The 21,612-nt window shown below is 37.1% G+C and overlaps 1 protein-coding gene across 3 annotated transcripts in view; it reads right to left on the minus strand.

The window, feature by feature from the left end:
* Positions 1 to 219: 219 nt before the first annotated feature.
* Positions 220 to 21,612, minus strand: part of RNF180 (ring finger protein 180) — a 36,553-nt gene continuing 15,160 nt past the window's right edge. For all 3 annotated transcript variants that reach the window (XM_072416364.1, XM_072416363.1, XM_072416365.1), the window contains exons 5-7: positions 4,935 to 5,163; positions 1,762 to 1,887; positions 220 to 486 (exon numbers count right to left, since the gene is read on the minus strand). In XM_072416364.1, the coding sequence (XP_072272465.1) occupies positions 293 to 486; positions 1,762 to 1,887; positions 4,935 to 5,163 (549 nt within the window). In that variant the 3' untranslated portion in view covers positions 220 to 292. The remainder of the gene's footprint in view (positions 487 to 1,761; positions 1,888 to 4,934; positions 5,164 to 21,612) is intronic.

Below are 21,612 nucleotides of genomic sequence, written 5' to 3' on the forward strand. Positions count from 1 at the left end.
GAATACACTCGGTTGCTCCTTTTTAAATCTCTATGTCAAAATTAATTATTGTTCTAACATGAAGGAGCATTTACAATTATACTTATAAAGTCATATTGTGATCACAAAGCTCTTAATTATGATTGGGTGTGAGAATGTGAAATCATCACAGCAGACTGATAACTCAAGTACAATATATAGAAGCTTGTATTATGAACAGACTCTCCTATTAAAACACACTCCTGAATAAAAAGTTTATTCTGTGAACGTAATGGTTAACATTTGTGTTATTTATGATGAATAAGTATTTTTGTCACGCTGAGAAAAAGAAGTAATAAAAGAGAAGACAGAATACAATAAATCCAATGACCCAGTTCATGGAGTAAAAATATATAATAATCATGTCGAGGTTGAATCTCCATCCATGACTTTCATCTTCAAAGTCAAATCTGTAACCAGCATGTGGAAACTGCCTTCTTCCTATACGGTCCATGTGTCTTCTGAAATCTAACACAAGGGATGTAATTAGGAATAAGTGACACACTAAAGCACAGATACTTAGCTTACATAAGTTTTTAGCTTGTTTCCGCAGTCTATAAACAGAGATTGTATCACCAAAGTGTTCATCATGATTCACAAGCAGCATGCAAACACCTCTAGGATCCACCGCTTAATACCCTGTTTCCCCGAAAATAAGACATTTTCCTATATTATTTTTGCTTCACTAGGGCTTTTTTTTGGGGATGACTTATTTTTTCATGAACAACAATCAACATTTATTCTTAATCAAAAAATCAACATTATTCATATACAGTCATGTCATAATCTCCTGGCACATCATCATAACTCTCCCAACCCTGAATTCCATCTTGAATTTCTTGTGGCTTCATTTTCTTTAGTAACCAGTTTATATTTAGTGCCATTTTGAATCTTTTTACAGAGCTAGCTCTAACTGCCAATTTAACATTTTTACAACCATGAAGAATTCTGTGAAGGTCCCTTTTGTAGGGTAAACCTTTGTTCCTGATAGCTTTACCAAGTGACCCATATAAAGAAAACAGCTCTTTCATCAGGTTTACTTTATAGAGCATTTTTATATTGATAATATTACTCGTCTGTATTTATATAGTACCAACATATATTGCAGAGCAGCCCAAGGACATGCTACTAAATGCCCCTCAGAGAAGCTCACAATCTAATGTTGATATCATAGTCATAATAATCTAACATCCACAGCATAAACTAAGCCCAGCTTTAGAAGGAAGCCTACTATTTGTTTATTGGGATCTAGGAAGAAACCCTGGCAAACAAAGGAAGAACATACAAACTTCATGCAAATGGAGTCCACCCAACATTTGCAAGGCTGGGGTTCTAACCATTCAGCTACTGTACTCAAAAAAACTGATCACATGACCCTAATTAACACTTCTCAAGGGAAAAATAATTCTTTGAAACTTTTATTATAGCTGAGAACCTCCAAGTCATTAGGGTATTTAATGTACAACACTGCATATTATGTTGGTGCTTTATAAATACAGTTTATTATTAATAATAATAATAATAATAATTTAACATTTCATAAAACAACTGGTTTATGAAAATGTATCAGTTTGTAAGGGTGGCCCTAAATAGTTTCTAATTAAAGCAATCTTTTGTGGGCTTAGAGAAAAAGCTCATAACAACCAACGTTCAATAAAAGAAGAATACTGCTTGTCTGCTAAAGTTTATTAGTAAACTTTCTTATAACATAAGCTCATTTGGCCCGACACTCTATTCTCTTACCTCCGAACACTCTGAAAATTCGATTGCAGCTTGGTAATGGCCACTTTGAACAACTTGCTCTATGGAAACTTTGCTTCCTTTTCAGATATTCATTTGGAAAGAGAGCAGCAGAAGATTTGCTGAGGTCTGGAATTCAAGAGTAAGAAAAGCAGGTCACGTTTCCAACTAATACCGCAATAAAATCAGCTCACGTTAAACACATACATTATATATTTGGCCACCTTGATGATTCAGCTTTGCATATTAGAAGAGCTTGAGTAATAATAACCTTATGTGACAGTTACCTTACGCTACGACCCTCCGACATATTTACCAACAACGTCAACTTAGCAGCTTTTATAGTTCTGCAAACAGTAATGGTGTAATATGGTGATTGTAAAGCCCAACTGAGCCTTCAGTTTGTATATTATTACTACATACTTGATTAGCATTAACATTGGAAAGTGGGAAACTGAGGATAATTGTCATTGTAGAGGTCCAACATGTCCTCTACTGAGTGACACTTATCAGCAAGGTTTAAGGTTCCCCGCTAATTGCAAAAGTGTAATTGCAGGTAGCATATAAGACAGACTGATTTTCTTAATTCTTCATGCTGGTTGGTGACAGTCTTTTCTACTTAGGTTGTGGCTAATTTTTAAATACAAAAAGGAACTACAAAATCTAGTTCACATTTCTGTTTTAAACAAAATCAGGCTTTAAAGGAAATTCATATAGCTATCTTAACTGCTTAAACATTAGCTTTACAACTTAATGGAGATTTTTAGATTTTGGTCTCTCAAAATAATTTTAACTCCTCTGTGTACGGAATATGTAAAAGGGTTGTTGGCTTGCATAGACAGACCAAGGATAATATCTATCACAGAGCCAGTAGGTAGTACTGATAGTAAAGCCAGGTTTTCATACTGGCGCCTTAGCAATTGGAAAATTCATCGTACAGAACTGGGTTTACTTTGCATTAAGGGTAATATCTGTATTATCATTAAATTCATTTGGAATAACAAACATTCAATCAAAACCCTAAAATATACTGGTGTGTTTACTGTTTTTTTTTTGCCCGCAAAATGCCATTAAAAAAATAATCTTTGTTCATACTCGGATGGCACCAGAAGATGGTGCTGTGTTCTTATGTAAAGTGTGTAACAAACTTTTTTGTCTGAGACAAGTGAAAGGTAATAATTAAAGAGGTTGTTGAAAGCTGTTGTATAAAAAATCTTTAGATTACCTGTAGATACAGTTTCTTGCAAGTTTTCCAATCTAAGGTGCCTTCATCTGGATTAACAATAGGCATATTGGGATCTTTACATGCCAGTTTTCTAATTATGATTTTTATGTTGGATGAACATGAATGTCTTTGAATAATCCTTATCAATCTATGTATATACAGTTAGGTCCATAAATATTTGGACAGAGACAACTTTTTTCTAATTTTGGTTCTGTACATTACCACAATTAATTTTAAATGAAACAACTCAGATGCAGTTGAACTGCATACTTTCAGATTTAATTCAGTGGGTTGAACAAAAAGATAAAAATGTGAGGAACTAAAGCTTTTTTTTTATCACAATCACTTCATTTCAGGCGCTCAAAAGTAATTGGACAATTGACTCAAAGGATATTTCATGGGCTGGTGTGGGCAATTCCTTCGCTATGTCATTATCAATGAGGCAGATAAAAGGCCTGGAATTGATTTGAAGGGGGGTGGGGGTGCTTGTATGTGGAAGATTTTGCTGTGAACAGACAACATGCGGTCAAAGGAGCTCTCCATGCAGGTGAAACAAGCCATCCTTAAGCTTCAAAAACAGAAAAAACACAGCCTGAGAAATTGCTACAATATTAGGAGTGGCAAAATCTACAGTATTTGTGCATTAAAATGACAGCTAAACTGTAAGTTCTCAGCAACACCAAAAGACCTGGACGTCCACAGAAGTCAACAGTGGTGGATGATCACAGAATCATTTCCATGGTGAAGAGAAACCCCTTCACAACAGCCAACCAAGTGAACAACATTCAGGAAGTAGGCGTATCGATACCCAAGTCTACCATAAAGAGAAGACTGCATGAAAGTAAATACAGAGGGTGCACTGCAAGGTGCAAGCCACTCATAAGCCTCAAGAATAGAAAGGCTGGATTGAACCTTGCTAAAAAAAACATCTAAAAAAGCCAGCACAGTTCTGGAAAAACATTCTTTGGACAGATGAAATCAAGATCAACCTTTACCAGAATGATGGCATGAAAAAAGTATGGAGAAGGTGTGGAACAGCTCATGATCCAAAGCATAGCACATCATCTGTAAAACATGGCGGAGGCAGTGTGATGGCTTGGGCGTGCATGGCTGCCAGTGGCACTGGGACACTAGTGTTTATCGATGATGTGACATGGGACAGAAGCAGCTGAATGAATTCTGAGGTGTTCGGAGACATACTGTGTGCTTAAATCCAGCTAAATGCAGTCACATTGATTGGGAGGCGTTTCATATTACAGATGGACAATGACCCAAAACATACAGCCAAAGCAACCCAGGAGTTTAATAAAGCAAAGCAGTGGAATATTCTTGAATGGCCAAGTCACTCACCTGATCTGAACCCAATTGAGCATGCATTTCACTTGTTGAAGACTAAGTTTCGGACAGCAAGGCCCACAAACAATCTGCAACTGAAAGCCGCTGCAGTAAAGGCCTGGCAGAGCATTAAAAAGGAGGAAATCCAGCAATTGGTGATGTCCATGAGTTCAAGACTACAGGCTGTCATTGCCAGCAAAGGGTTTCAACCAAAAATTAGAAATGAACATTTTATTTTCAGCTTTTTAATTTGTCCAATTACTTTTCAGCCCCTGAAATGAAGTGATTGTGTTAAAAAAGGCTTTAGTTCCACACATTTTTATGCAATCTTTTTGTTCAACCCACTGAATTAAAGCTGAAAGTCTGCAGTTCAACTACATCTGAGTTGTTTCATCTAAAAAAAATTGTGGTAATGTACAGATCCAAAATTAGAAAAAGTTGTCTCTGTCCAAATATTTATGGACCCAACTGTATAAGGAAATAGCCTTCATGAAAAACATTACCATAGTCCACAAAAAGTTTGTGCCCAGAACTTTCATGGCCACCATCAAGCTGACTGATATATAAGACAAATAAGACATTGTTAAGTGGCAGGCCCTCTCTAAAACTCTTTTACCTGTCTGAAAGTGCACAATGGCAATGATTGTCCTGCAAAGAGGACAGGGTGTTCTTGATGGATTGTCCCTTGCCAGCGTCCGTAAACATTGCTCGCAAAAGATATGGCGGCATGGATAGCACATGTAAGGGTTGAAATATACATCTAAGCACACAGCACAAGTGTAGCTTTCCTTCTCGGGGATATCCTCCTCTTCCTCGTCCTCTGTTCTTGGATTTGAAATATTGATCTGAAAAAATAAAACACATTAAAGTGATATATTGCCTTTTGCACACACAGTGATTTCACACGAGCGTCTAATGACTCATAAACCCAACCCCGGATCGTGAGCCAATTCAACACAGAATTAACAGGCATGTCAGAAAGACACGTGAAAAGCGCTTATTATCCATTGCCAGCAGTGAAGGGAGCGAGTGGGAAGCACAGGAAGAAAGCAACCATGTATCACCGTGGCCGAATCTCAAAGCTGCCATTAACAAGTGGAAAGAAGGCTTTTCCAAACCGAGAGTAAGCAGATAATGAGTAATTGGTCACAGACATCTGCATAGTGGAAAGCTGAGGACATCGCTAACATGATTCCCTGCATGCAGTCCACATTGATTGATGCTTCACCAGTCCTGGCACATTTGTCACAGAGATAATGAGCCGAGTCTACTGTATTTCTAAAAAGAATCAATCACCAGTCTTCTCAGAACAAGCTAGCTCGTCTATGCCCACTCCTTTCACTAAGATGAGCCGCAACGCCCGTGTGAAATCATATGGCGCAGCACTGACACAGGCAGAGGCATATAAGCATGGTTTCATGTAAGGAAACTCATCTATATGGATAATTAGGGAAGAGTTGAGCTAGAATACAGGCTGGCAGAAAGGAAAGGTAATTTAAGTTCAAGAAAATAACTTTAATTAGAAAGAATGCTACGTTTGTCTTTTATTAACTTTACTTTAAGATGACCTATAGAAAAATGGAAACTACCCCTGCTTTCCACATACACACATCACTTACTATTCATAGATTTTATGAAGCAGTGAAATAATTACCTTTCTTAGAAAGAATACTTAGTTTGTCTTTTAACTTCTATTTAAATTAATAATTTCTAATTAATATTTTCCTTAAAAAAAAATTGAAAAATCCTCCTAGTTCCCAGTCATGTGATGAAATGCAGTGTTCTCCCCAGCCCGTTTCAGCTGGGCACACCACCCAGCACTTTTCAGTAACCAGCCAGCTGTTTTTGGGTGTTTACTGAAAAGTCAGGTCACCACCCACCTACAGCTTCTTCCCACCCAGCTTAAGAAAGATTCTGGAGAGAACACTGAAATAGTCCTTCATTTGTTACATATTTCACAAATTTAAAAGAGATTCCATTTAGTTATCTATGTTCATAACTCAAATCCTAAGCCTGGGGGGCACAACTAATGAATTGGGGTTGGGGTGATAGGAAAGTACTACATATTATTAAATTATGGACATAAAACAAAACCTCCCATGCTCATGATGCAATAATAAAGAACAGTTGGAGTCTTTCCCATTGTCATAGGTGATTATGAGAGGGTAATAGGGTAAAGGACAGGAGGAACAAAAGAAGAGATGGTTCTAGTACTGGCATTTCTGCTGTGCTACTGAGAACAAAGCATAGTTGCAGCACATTTTACACAAATTCAAACACAATAAAATGCATTATTAAGCAAGGAAAAACACAATAAATCAAATTCTTGGTAGATGTAACTCCTGATATATGTAACTACATATCTACAACACACAAACCTGTAAAGCACAAGTAAATTGTAGAAAGAAACTAGATGACTTTCTAAAATGTAAGACTCACCTTCTAGCTTGTCCTATCCTCTTTTTTTGGTCATGAGGTGGCTAATGTGCCACGGTTATATGCCTACAATAAGTGCCACGGTTATATTACACTATGCAGGCCTTGCAGACAGTGTATACAGACGAAAATTCATGGAAAAGAAGAGAATGTAGTTAACATTCAAAGTTTCTTCTACCAAAAAGCTACCCTGAGCATTGCCGATTTTAGGGGTCCCACTGTTCAAAGGCTGCTAATTTTAGATGACCAAGTGCCTTAGAGCTCAAAGTTGCTTTTCAAAGAGGATGTTAAAATTTTTATATCCTAAAGAAAGCCTTAAAATCTTTAAATCAGCAGTGTGGACAGAAGGACGCTTTTAAACTGTTATTTTACAAATATTAGATACATGGATAAACAAAGCACTATGGGTCAGCAAGTCAGCAAGAAGACAAAGCTCGCTTGGGGGCTACATCTGTACCTCAAACCTAAACCTCGGAGCCTAAGCTGTAGAGGTCTTGAAACAATTAGCTTCTTGTAGCTGATGTGAAAGTTAAACAAGCTGCCCATGTAAAAAGGAGACTCAAACTTTCTCCACAAAGTAGAATAAAAATACAAATTTTCAACCTACTATAGTTATCTGCCAAAAAAAGAAAGAAAGAAAATTCGAAACAACTCTACATTCCTATAAAGTTCATGCCATCCAGGAAACAATACGACCTAAGATGAAAAAGCCAATCCACTCCTTTATAAAAAAAAGTCCAATTTCCTGCGCTTTGCACCATAATTTCCTGGTAAGTCACTGACCCAGACCAAGCATGTACATATCAGGTATCCCTATATATATATATTAATATTCATATATTAGCTGCATGCTTGTTAGTCAATAAAAAGTAGTGTAGCAAGAGCAATGATGTCAGCCTTTAAGTAAACACCTCCAAAAACAAGTCGGCATCAGTACCTCCCACATTCTCATCTCTCCTATAGGCTAATCACTATTATGGACAGCTTCACTTGATATTACCAGAGTCTGAAAGAGTGCAGGCCAAGCACTATACATAAGTGACCATACTTTTACATAACATTTCCCTGAATTTCAGAGGGATCCACAGTATTTGTGCATTAAAATGACAGCTACACTGTAAGTTCTTCTTACAACCTAATTAAGTTGACAATATAAACAAAAATATAAATTAAGCAGTGCTAGCGTAGCACATTTATTTGTTTGAAAACAATACGGCATAAATTGGAATTCCCCTTTAATGTGTCAGAATTAATAAACCTTAATCACTGTCATTTGCTTATGGAGGAGCCATCTGTTTACTGTGCAAGAAAGCTCTACACACGAAAACTGTAATTATTCTGGTATAACCATTTAGCCTGGGCATATTTTTAGCACTGTAAAAGACAAAGAATATAAATCATGTTGAGAAGGTGCAGCTTGTATTAGATAAAATAATAGAATATAGACACAAACAGGGTCACCACTGGCATGGGCCCTTGTACTGTGACGTGAGAATTTACACATGTATGTAGTTGGGCAGATTTTTCTGTCATCAGAAGACTATGACACATTCCACCATTGCTCTATTCCAGCAAGGGTATGACTATTTGTAAATCTGCCTGGAGAAAGCATACAGGCAGGACACTGTTTCTGCAAATCGTTGCTCTTAACAGCAGCCCCTGTTTTTACCACTATATAGAGCAATACTGGTGACTTAAAAATAGATTATTACTGCTGGAGCTAAAGAATCAATTTTAAAGCAGAACTAAACTGTGCTTTGCTCAGCTGTCCCTGTTCTGTCGCTAGGTGCCGCCATCTTCTTCCTTCTTCTAGGAAACCTACTGCCACCTGCACAGACGTGGGGGTTCATTCATTTCCAACAAGTGTAGGGGAAGCCAGGTTTGTTGGGTATCTGGGCATGAACAGCTCAGCGATTTTCACAGCTCCACAGTGTGATCAGGCAGGTAAGAGTGCCTATTGCAGAAGGGACATTGCCTTTCCCTTTCTGCAATAATACCCTGCCTAATCCAAAATTGTAAAAAGTGCTTGTAATTGCTGCACGCACTGAAATAAAGCTGATCACTCTTGCCTACTCTATCCAAAAAAAGTAAACTTTAGAAACATTGTAAAGGTAACTTTGGTAGTTTGTAGTAACTTAAGCACTAATACATTAGGGTTTAGATAGCCAAAGGAATATAGATTGTTCACTTAGCAAAGTTAGCAAGCTTCATTTGTTAGATTCATAGCACAGTGCAATGTAGTAATGCCTTAACAGCTCATATCGATGCCTGTTTCTCACCCGGCAGTTGTACAGAAAACTTACAATATAGGTCCATAATTATATGGAAAACTGAGTTTTTATATTTATAAGTCCAGGTCCATAGACATGGAGTTCTGTGTGGAGGAATTCAAGTGGCCTGCACAAAGCCCTGAACTCAACCCTATCTACCATCATTTGGTGCCAGCTCTTTTTTCAAATATATATATATATATATATATATATATATATACACACACCTACATTGTTATATATATATATATATATATATATATATATATATATATAAATATATTTATATATATACACACACACATAAACACACTGAATGAGCACAATTTAACATTACATTGTTAGTGAGGTTGAAAAAACACATAAGCCCATAAAGTTCAAGCACTAGGGAAAAAAACATATCTCAGATAAAAACCCTATAGGTATAGTTGATCCAGAGGAAGGCAAAAAAAACCTGGTACAATTTGCTCCAACAGAGGAAAACATTCCTTCCTGATTCCATGAGGCAATCAGATGTTCTCTGGATTAATAGTCACTGTTATCTTTACTTTAAAGCTGTAATACCCAGTTATATTCTGTGCTTCTAGAAAAATATCCAGCTTTTTCTTAAAGCAATCTAGAAAAGTTGCTGAAACTACTTCCTGAGGGAGCTGATTCCACATTTTCACGGACCTTACTGTGAAGAATCCCTTCCTTATCTGGAGATCAAACTTCTTCACCTCCAGATGCTAGGGGACTAAATTATTAAAGCCCTTCAAAGCTGGAGAGGATACACATTCATCAGTGAAGCTGGATGATCCAGCAAACCTAGAATGAATCTGGGCCAGGATTGAAAACATTTGATAACAAATAGCAAATGACTTTAAGGAAATCCATTCCAGGTTTGCTGGATCACCCAGTTTCACTGATGAAAGTGTATCCTCTCCAGCTTTGGAGAGCTTTAATAAACTAGGCCCAAAGAGTGTTGCCTTACTTATATAGGGGGATCATATCCCACTTAAACATAAATTTCTCCCAAAGTTTTGTGGAACACCCTCATAGGAGGGTACAGTCTAATATAGACATATAGGAAGTCAACTCAAATGCCCATGGCTCTGGAATAGGATAGTCAGGTGTCTACAAACATTTGCCTGTACAGTGTATAAATTCAATTTTAGGTGCTTATACTATTTGCACTAAAGAATAATTGTAATAGTTTTTTTTAACTAAACACTTAAATTACATGTTCATTTTTTTTTATCTTTGCCTTGCGTTTGTTTTAAGCAGATTTAGAGCATTACAATGCACTAGACAGCAAATGTGTGCTTATCCTAAATTGTTAGCATTAAGTAAGTTCAACAGCCTAATCTTTCCTTCTTCTTTATATATTACTGTCTTCTTTCATGTAATTGTAATCAAATTAAAGTACCTTTTAAAAGTACATTAAGTATCTTTAATGAACACATAACTGAATAAAATGAATTAGGAATGCTTATGAATTTTACATTGAATTTTATTTGGAATTAACAGGATTAAATTCATTTAGAATGTTTATAAATTTTATATTGCCTGCGCTACAACAAAAACATACTGAAAGAGAAAACTGGTGTCATTAATAGGGCTCTATTTAATTACCAAACTTTTGTGTTAAGTGAGGCTCCTGTTATTACATTTTGTTGTTAGGTAAAGCTTTATATAGTTGAATCACATATAGCATGGTATAGCATACAGTTGATCTAAATGAAAAATGTGTACTTGGCCTATATTATAGCAGTATAATGTAACATATACCCATTTTCTGTCTCCTGCAGAATATTCTCAACCTCTTATTATTATCTGTAACAGTTCATTTTCTGAATGTTATGTGCAGACCCCCAGGGTATATCAGGGGCTGCAGATGGGGCCACTGTATCTAGTTAACCACCATTACTCTACTGCCACCCTTCCCAACAGCACATGCCATATAGAATTGAATATAAAAAAGGTACTTTTAAAAGAGAACACAGGTTACCTGCTTAGACTCATGTATAAACCCAAAGCACAAAATTTTTCTGTCACTGCTTTCCAAATTGTAATTAATAGAAATACCAATAAAAACAATATAATATACATAGTGTTTTATATTTAAAACATTTATCTAAATTTTTTTTACAGTTTACTGTTTTGTACTTTTGAAAAAGTTATGATGGATCACTTGCCCTTAAAGCATACCTATACTCACAAAATCAACTTTTGCCTATGGATAACATAAGTCAATGTTATTATCATCTGAATCCTTTTTTTTCCAGCTTGCTATTACCTTTAAACATTAAAAATGAGTTGTGGCCACACCCCCAGGTCTCTCCATCGCCTAGGCGGTGAACTGCAATCTGGGAAATGCCATCCTTGGTGGACGTGTTTCTAATCCACTCCCACTGCCGACTATGCAGATTATTTCTGTCACCATGCGACTGCTCTGTCTACAGCTGCTGAGCTTGTGAGCTCTCCGTGCAGTGAAGGAGGGGAAGGGGGAGTGGGTGGAGAAGGTCAGGAGAGGCAGAAAATGTAAACTTGCCAGTTACAAGCTGGCCACTTCTAAAAACTTTATAAATCAGTATATATTGCATGGATACAAGCTGACCCAGCCAGTGCCACCAGGGAAGACTGACATTTTAGTGCAAGTAAGTAAGAATTGATTAATAATTGAAAGACTTGTTTTTGAGTCTAGTTCCTCTTTAAATATTCTTTCCAACTCCATAACAACTGCACATGTGCCTGACAGTTTGTTACATTCTTTACATGAGGACAAAGAGCCATCTACTGGTGAGTGACATGGGTGTAAACCGAGAGTGTTTTTCTACCGTGTTTCCCCGATTTTAAGTCATCCCCATTAAATAAGCCACCCCCGATTTTTGAAAAAATAATTAAAATAAGACAGTCACCTGTGAATAAGACATCCCCCGATATCCGATCCTGTGTGTGTCTCCTTGATGCTGGCTGCAGCGTATGTCTCCTCCTGGCTGCAGTGCAGAGCCAAACTGAAAGTAAAAAGCCGGCACACACGCCCCCGCGATTCTGAACCAGGAAGCACGCTGCTGATCCCTGCCCTAACGGAGTTACCTGCCCTAACGGAGATCCCTACACTTAATTACTGGTAAGTGAACAGAAGGGGACAATCAATGGCATAGAGTGATCAGAAGGGGACAATCAATGGCATAGAGTGATCAGAAGGGGACAATCAATGGCATAGAGTGATCAGAAGGGGACAATCATTGCATAGAGTGATCAGAAGGGGACAGTCAATGGCATAGAGTGATCAGAAGGGGAATATGAACGGCACATGAGTGATCAGAAGGGGACAATCAATGGAACATGAGTGATCATGAGTGACTTTCAACAATAAATGTGTACTGTAGTCTTCTTCATTGAAAAATAAGACATCCCCTGAAAATAAGACCTAGGGCATATTTTGGCATTTCAAAAAATGTATGACAGTGCCTTATAATCGGGGAAACAGGGTAATGGCATTTGGAGGGCAAAAATCTTGGTTTATACTTGAACATAAGGAATTCTGTTCTCTGGCAAGCATGATGACTTGCCCAGCATGATCACATGTGGGTAGGAAGACAATCTTTAGACCTGTGTACTCATCTTTTTTTTTTATTCCAAATGTCAAAATGGAGTGGTAATGGAAAAGAAAGAAAACAAGAAGATCCTACTGGAGAAGGAAGCAGCACAGTGAATGTGTAGCTTCGTTCAGCAAAGGTAAATAACTGATTTACTGTAGCACCACCATTTACTCTTTACCCTTCAACTAAGCTATAAAACATCAGGCTACTAAGTGATTGTCAAATCTGGACCAGAACTGATACAGTCCAAAAATACTGCAATTTTCACTCCTATAATCAAACACAGTTATGAACAAACACATAACAAACACAACATAACATAACATAACATAACATAACAAACACAGTTATGAATCAAACACAGTTATACCATTTCCATTACCTACAACACCTGTAGAAATCTAGGTGGGTATAGAGTTTTAGGTGGCACAAGATATATATGACTACGTGTTATGAGTATTGTTCTCGTTCAGGTGACATCAGTCATATTCCCGATAAACTCAATAGTCTAATTAACTGTCTCGCGTTCCATTAAGCCACTCAGTTAGAACATTTTTCTCTGGCAAAGAAAACACAATTAATAATTAAAAACAAATTTAAGTGCCGCAATCAATACCGGCATTTTTAATGCAGCTCAAACAGGGCATGAAGGAATAGCTTTCCCATCAATGATTCCAAGGTAGAAAAGTGTCAATTGCTTTAAATAACTTGTACTTTCCAACTCTTAAGAAGCAGGATGGTACCTTTGATTTCAAGAAGGACATATCACGCATTATTTATTGGCCATCCTTTAAAGTGCACTTGTGCCCAGACCAATAGACAATAAACTACTAAATCTTAACAAGTGAAAACATAAAACGAATACAAGCTCCCTGACCTCTCTAACTGCTTTTAATGCAAAGGTATTCCTTCTCAAAGTTTGAAACAAACACTATAGTTTTTTAGTTGATTCCTAACAGATTAAAACACCTGCTGGTTGTTTACATTGAAGAGCTGGCAGCCCAACAAGGTGCCAAAGAAATGTAGAGGAAAAGAGCTAGGATTTAAATAACTGTGTTGTGAAATTTAAACATTTCTTTTCCCAAGAATGCCTACACATACAGAGATGAATGAGTGCTTGTTTAAAAGTGCATGATCTGGACACAAGTTCACTTCAAAAATGAAAAATGAGAAAAAACACTCACTCTATATGAACTGCATAAATGCTCTTCCTGTGTTGTGTCCAAGCAAGCCATTCATTTAGAAGACAAAAAAAAATCTTATCTGCAGAATTTGCGGCAACACAGAACAATTTTTACCCTACATAAATGGGTAGACAACCTTTTTATGTAAGGTAAAAAGTACATTTTTTTGTGGTGGGGGATAAAACCAATTATTAAAAAAAGAGACTCTTCCACCCCCCCCCCATCTACCACACACAGGCTATGTCACCCAATCTTTTGCCTGCGCAGTGCGAAATTGGATGACATAGGCAGAAGATGGAAGAAGGGATAAAGGAGGATTCCAGGAGGAAACGGGACCTGATCCAGAAAACCTCCAGAGGGATCAACAGAAACACTAAAGTTTTTTTTTTTTTTTTTTTTTTTTTTTAAGTTTATTTTACTGCTTTAAAGGGCAAATAAAAAAAAGGGGGGGGGGGTAATATCTTAAGGCCTATGGTTTTAAAAACAGATCATCATGCTAACCTCTGAGTCACTGTGCTTCTAACTGTATAGAGTATAAACCTAGGCCATCACTGCTAACAATTAAACAGTAATCAATTGAAATGCCAATAAAATAATTAAATACATTCATGGCACATATTGTTTTAAACATTATATATATATATATATATATATATATATATATATATATATATAGATATATATATATATATATATATCTCAGTCTATTTATCTCTCCCCTCTTTTTGCCCGGTAAAATATTTTGTACTTTTGAGTTGGTTTTGATAGATGTTTTGTGCATTTTTGTTGGCCATGTGACCCGGACATTTCATTCCAACAATTCATTTTCTTTTTCATGACACAGGGGGGGACCATGCTCTTTAAAGTTTACACTTTAATTGGTGTGGGATAAAAAAGTCTGTCAAGTTAACTCTTTAAGTTAGGATTTTCATACTTACCAAAACCAAAAAAACAGCCTTTTAAAGTAGAATAATCTTATTACCTAAAGCAGAACTCCAGGAAGCTAAAGACACATACATGAAAGCTGTTTTACCTGTCAATAGATTTGCATTTCTGTCCATCCAGTCCTGAAATTTCTAATAACTAGAAGATCCTATCAGCTTTTCTAGCTCTGAGTAATGACTACCAACTTAACTAGTAAGTAATTTCTTCTATTATGCACCACCCTTTATTAATGAATATTTCTTTTTTATATAGTTGCAACCTTTTTTGCCATTGTTGCTTTATGCACAGATAACATTAATATTTTGTGTAAGAATTAGGAATGAGCTACTGCTTTCAAGTGACGGGTCCTGGTCCTAGACATAGGGGGCCTGATTAATTAAAGCTCCCCAAGGCTAGGGAGAGAATATACTTTCATCAGTGAACCTGGGTAACCCAGCAAACCTGGAATGGATTTCTGAAAGTCATTTGCTATATGCTAGCAAATGTTTGGATTCCTGGACCAGATCTATTCCAGGTTTGCTGGATCACCCAGCTTCACTGATAAAAGTGTATCTTCTCCAGTCTTGGAAAGCTTTTAGAAATCAGACCCAGGGAATTAATTGGAATGGTTACCTACCATGTGGCAACCTTTACAGCTGATATTCAGTAATGAAATGGGTTTGTTTAAAAATAGTGCAATTACAGTGCCTTAAACAGAGAGAGGTAGGATAATAATAAACGCCTATGGATGTTAAATGACAATACAGTTAAAAAAAATAATAAACATTTTTAAAACTATATTCTTCTTTTATATTTTATCTATTTCTCAACCTAATATTAAAAGATACCTAATCAGGGTACAAATAAAATCACTAACCTGCACTAAACAAAAGCCTTATCCGTATCACATATTCATGCATTGGTTGTATCCACTTTCTCACTATGCTCAGCGTACAAGGATTTCAACTGTGTTGATGGGGCAAGGCATGTAGTAATATTTGCAGCATATGTAGCATGAAGTCTGCTGCCCTCTTCTGTTAATAAATAAATATGCCAAGCAGAACTCTTGAATTGTACAAATCGCAATAAACTGTTATTTAAATTAAAATGTCATCATCAATCCACAAATCAACAGGATTGGTTTCTGGACTCTCCAGAGGACCCTGTATAAGAACACACACTTTATTTATAATTGCTCAATTAGAACAAAATTATAGGAGATGTTTAATATACTAACTGCTTTGTAATGTAATTATTCTGTAAATGTACTCAGTTAACCATGTGGGTTTATTTATTACGGTTACATACAGACAGTTCTTTAGTCTAACGTGATCAGAATGAATAAAGGTGATGTTTGAATGGATGCTTTGTGTTAGTACAGTGTGCATATTATACTAATAAAGAAATATGGTATCTTGGAAATGTCAATGATGGTGTTAAGTTAGGTGTATGTAGCCATCCATTACCATATTTGCATTGAGATGAGGGGAAAAGAAAAAAGTGTATAAATATATAAATTTAAAAACTATGTAAGGATCTTGGTGCTTTCAGTAATTCACCCCCTCTGTCCTGGAGAATATTTTCATGTTACAGAAAATATAAGATTTTACAGTTATCAGTAGTAGAGTGTCAACTTTTAAATAGGACGTCCACCCAGAGGAGATTTCCTCTGAATTACTGTAGTTACTGGGGTTTATACCAGCTCTTATTCTGGGTAGGACCATGGATTATAAAGTGCTGTATTCAGCACAAGAAATGAATGTGAGGACAATTTGATGAATTCTACAAAGTAAAAACAACCAATCACCACTGGGCTTAAGTAAAATGAATACATAAACTAGAATGATCATACATGGGCAGGTTGTCCTACGAAATATTTGTTTGCCTCCTGATTTATCTCTATTATTGGTATTGTATCTAAAGGCCACTCTGATCCCTGGCGGGTAAAGGTGAAAGTTCATCAAAAATATGACAATTGCTGTTTGGCTGTCATTGCACATGAACTGTTACTCACAAAGGACAAAGCAACCAGATTCTCTTTAATCCTCCATTTAATTACCTTCTTATGATTCCTTTTACCAGGGAAAGTATAGTGACATAGCATAGTACATCTCTAACAGAACTTTACACATAAATCCTATTAATAATAATAATAATAATAATAATAATAATAATAATAATAATAATAATAATAATATTATATTGTTATCCCCTATTTGCTAAAATTACATAGGGCAGTATAGTGGCTCAGTGGTTAGCACTCTGGTCTTTGCAGTGCTGGATCTCAGGTTCGAATCTCGGCCAGGACACTATCAGCATAGAGTTTGAAGGTTCTCCCCGTGTTTGTTTGGGTTTCCTTCCACATTTCAAAAACATGTAGTTAGCATCACTGGCTTCCCCCCAAAAGCTGACCTTAGATTGTGCTAATTACATAATATTATACAGGATTTATATAGCGCCGACATGTAGCGCTGTACATTAAATATGACTATGGTAGGGAAATTAGATTGTGAGCCCCTTTGAGGGACAGCTAGTGACATGACTATGGACTTTGTACAGCGCTGCGTAATATGTTGGCGTTATATTATTATTGTATAATAAAAGTAGGGGTGTTACCTACTACTTCCAATCATTCCAATCACACAAAGGAATGTATTTATTTTAGCAGTGAAGTGTTGGGGTTGATATACCTCATATGCCAGTTGAAGTGATGGTAGTTGGCCATGGACGTGAAAGACAGAACAGTAAGCTAAACTCTAGAACATAGAAAACACAAAAAAACAGCTTATTTATTATTAATATACAGGTAGTCCCTGGGTCACAGACAAGATGGTGACTATAGGTTTGGTCTTAAGTTGAATTTGTATGTAAGTTGGAACTGGTACATTATTTTAATAAATGCAATTAGGACAGATGTTTGTCTCAACATAATATTGGGCAGCGTGGTGTCAGTTACTGTATAAAATCCTCACTGTGAGTTAATCACAAACAAAGCAAAAAAAAAAAACTTTATGTCGCCTAGACATTTCTGGAGCAAGCTGTGCTTTGATATGCAAAAAGAAACAACTTCAGAGTTTGTTGCAGAACAGTAAAATACTTCTTCTTCAAGTAATATGAACCGCCCCCGCCCCCATCAAGCCTCTGCCCTGCACAAGAACAGTTTCCGTTCGTATCTAGGAGTCGTCCGTATGTTGGATGTCCTTAACTCGAGAAATACCTGAAAACAACAAATGTATTTTTTGAATACAGGTAGTGTACGTACTAACATATGGTCTGGCATAGGCTTCTTAGAGCTCCTGTATAGCTGAGCAAGACTATGAGAAGGGGAAGCAGCACAAAGCTCCAATCAAGGTGAGCACAGTGCAAGTAAGAAGAGCCTATCGCTGTTTTGCTTCTTCTTTCACTGTCAAGTCATATGTTGAGATGACATGGGCACAGAAATTGTGGATTCAAATTCAAATTGGGTTGAATGATGCTGCCTAATACTATTATTTTTATGCAGCGTTGTACATTAAATTGGGGTTGCAAATGACAGACAGATGAAGACAGTGACACAAGAGGAGGGGAGGACCCTGCCCCAAAGAGCTTACAATCTAAGAGGTGGGGAAGCAGCATAGGAGGGGGGATTTAGATTGGTGAAGTACTGAGTGCTTCAGGAGACCGAAGATGATCGGTAGGCAAGTTTGAAAAGATGGTTTTTAAGGGCTCTTTTGAGGGAGCAGAAAGTAGGAGGAAGCCGAATAGGAGGAAGACCATTCCAGAGAATCAGTGGAGCTCCAGAAATGACATTGGAGAAGCAAAGAGAGTGGGTAGGGATGTATTTTTCTATCAGATCAGAAATGTAAGTGGGACAAGAACTGTGTAGGGATTTGAAGGCAAAGCACAGGAGCTTGATTTCAATTCTAAGATGAAATAGAAGCCAATGAGGAGATCTACAAAGAGATGCAGCAGAAGAAGAGTGGTGGGAAGTATGGATGAGTCTGGCTGCAGCATTCATAATAGATTGTAGAGGAGAGAGTCGTGTTAGTGGAATACCAGAGAGGAGGAGGTTACAGTAGTCCAGATGAGAGCTGATAAGAGCGTGTACAAGGAGATTGGTGGTCTCTGGGGACAGGTAGGGGCGGATTTTGGAGATGTTGCACAGGTTAAAGTTACTGGACCTGGAAATGTTCTAAATATGGGAGGTAAATGAGAGGGCAGAGTCTATGAGTCTCAGGGCTTCTAGTGGCAAAAAATAATGCTAAATAGACCAACTAAGGCTAGTTTTGTTATTTTATTTGTAGTAGGCTATTTCATCTGGCCTGGTCCTAGTTTAGGTTACACTCTTTTCTTGCTTACTTAGGCTCACAGGTTCTTAAACAACTGTTTGAAAATGTTTAAACCTAAAAAAAAATAAAAAAAAAATAAATAGACTCAAATTATGAATGTGATTTCTCATATGGAAGAATATTTTGATGCTGATGTTGTATTAAACAAAATATGTAAGGTAGACAGTATTTACATTTTCTTTGTTTTTTCCAATACGTCCTGCAAACACACAATGCTGAAGTATGAGAATATAACAGCTTGGCCAAGAAAGGTGTCCTTGCTTGGAGGAAGGTTATTCTGCTATGACACAGTTTACATTTCTTCACTGTCCAGCTGACCCACAATATAAATCATTTGATCTTATGACTTTGCTGTAAATCAGCATCCACAAAACAGTCACAGGGCAGCCAGAGTCAGCGTGTGTCATTAATCACCAGTCTTCTGTCCAGAAGAATCGCCCCATGTGTGGGTCATATGTGCCTCACAAGGGCAGAAGCCAAGGCAGATGAAGAGGCGCATCATCAGATAGCTACAAGAAAAACTCACTGCTGATTTTTTTTTTTAATGTTCTATGACTTGTTTGATAAACAAATTATGTATTTCTTTGGTGCGTTAATATTCCATATGTGGTCACTCCTTGAAAGCCTTCCTGTCCTTCTTAAGTATCTGTCTAATAAATTTTACAAGAAAGCCATAGATTTATGCACAAAAGGAAAAAGAATGACATCAGTATCTGCAAACTGGCTCGGCATATACATACTCTGGGCAATAAACAAGGCGCTTAAAGGAGTTTTCACTTCACCATTGCTTACCAACCCACAGTTTAAGAATGACTAATTTAGACTGTAGAAGAGAATAGACAATAGTGAGAAACAAGGATTGACCCCTGGCAAGCCAAAAGGCTACAAAACATTTCTTTCCAGCCTGTAACAGAAGTGCCGTCAGTGGTGGGATCTCCATATAAGTACTGCAGATCTACAAAGAATTGATATACATGCTCAATGAAATGCTGTTTAACAAGTTTAACTGTGATTGAACAGTTTGTCTTTTTTTTTTTTTTTTTGCAATTCATTTGCAGTATTTTCATGATTTCCTGTTCACTTGTGCGCCCTATAGTAGTGGATGAACATCACAGTTTTATTTTGCTGAATATGGCTGCCTGTGCTAGTTTGCATGACCTGCCATCATCACCACAGAAATATTCACAGAATCAAAGCATTGCTTATTTACAAGAAATATTCATGTGAGGTCTGGAGGGAACGCTTTCAAGTGTGTTGATCTTTTATGTTGCCCCACGGCTACCAGTGGTTCCTTTTGTTGACCTTCATACACTACAGGACACAGTAAAAATGCAGAGAACAACAAGAGAAACCAGTCAGAGCTGCAGGGGATGCAGAAGATCAACACTTCTTGGAGTGTTGGTTTCCCTGCAGAATTTTCATGGAGATTTCCTGTGAATAGATTTGCGTACTGGTGGCAAAAGCAGAAGGAAAAGCAAAAATTCACAATCATCTTTTGATTACAGGTGACCAGGTGAGATTCAGCACACAAGTATTTATCCCAAACATAGGCCAATTATGTTCACGCATTTCAGACCTAAGGGCCTTAGTTTACAAGTATGGCTGCTTTATGGCTTTGAATTTAATCAATAAGTCACTTTAAACTTTAGAAAGCACTCTGCTGGGAAAGCGGTAACATGCCATCTCTCTAATAAAGGTAGGTAAGTTGCAGATAACTTTCCATCACACATCATATACACAGTAATATGGCACCATATAAATACTGTTTAATAATATAAATAAGATTATGGAGTAAAAATGTTTTTAGTCAGTTAAAAAGGAAGAAAAAGGGGGTTTCCTTACTGCTGCAGAAGGCCAGAATGGCACCGTAGATCTGTGATAATTTTTGGCTTTGTACAACCAACAAGGACTGAGTTTATTCCCCGATCCAGCAAGACTGCAGCAAAATATTGTTCGCTATGTAGTAAATTTAGGCTTTCAATTACCTGGTATAAGTAGCCTTCATATTTCTACTTAGTAAAGTTTGAGTAATTGCTAACAGTTTTTTTTAAACCTGGCCCCTGAAAATGGTTCACGTGGGCCACTGTGTAAAGCAGATGGACAACAGATGTATTGTTGGCTTAGGCTGGCATTTGGCTTTAGTTACCAACCAACTCAGGCCCAATAAATGGTAGGCTTGAAGCAGAACTAAAGAATCAGTTACTGGGAAATTGGGCACAACCCAGCTTCCTCTTTGGTTGCCGGCACTGAATAAGCTCATGTGCGACTGGTATATCATTGGCGGACAGACAAATAAGATTTCTGAATATCGAAAAAAGAAAGAGAAGAAGGTTGGCAGCACCTATGATGTAACAGGACAGGTGAGTATGAAAAGGGTTTAGTTATGCTTTAGATTGGTTCTTTAGTAAGTGCACATGTATATATGTAAAAAAAAAAAAGCACCAATCTAGGCACATTGGTAGCCAAACTTTCTTTTCAGTTTCACATTGGGTGTGTGGGAAAATTATAGCCTCTGTTAGGTACATACAGCTCTGTTCTGTTCTATAGAGAGAAGAGGGGGAGAAC

Source organism: Pyxicephalus adspersus, chromosome 6 (genome assembly GCF_032062135.1).
Source record: "Pyxicephalus adspersus chromosome 6, UCB_Pads_2.0, whole genome shotgun sequence".
Lineage (NCBI taxonomy): Eukaryota > Metazoa > Chordata > Amphibia > Anura > Pyxicephalidae > Pyxicephalus > Pyxicephalus adspersus.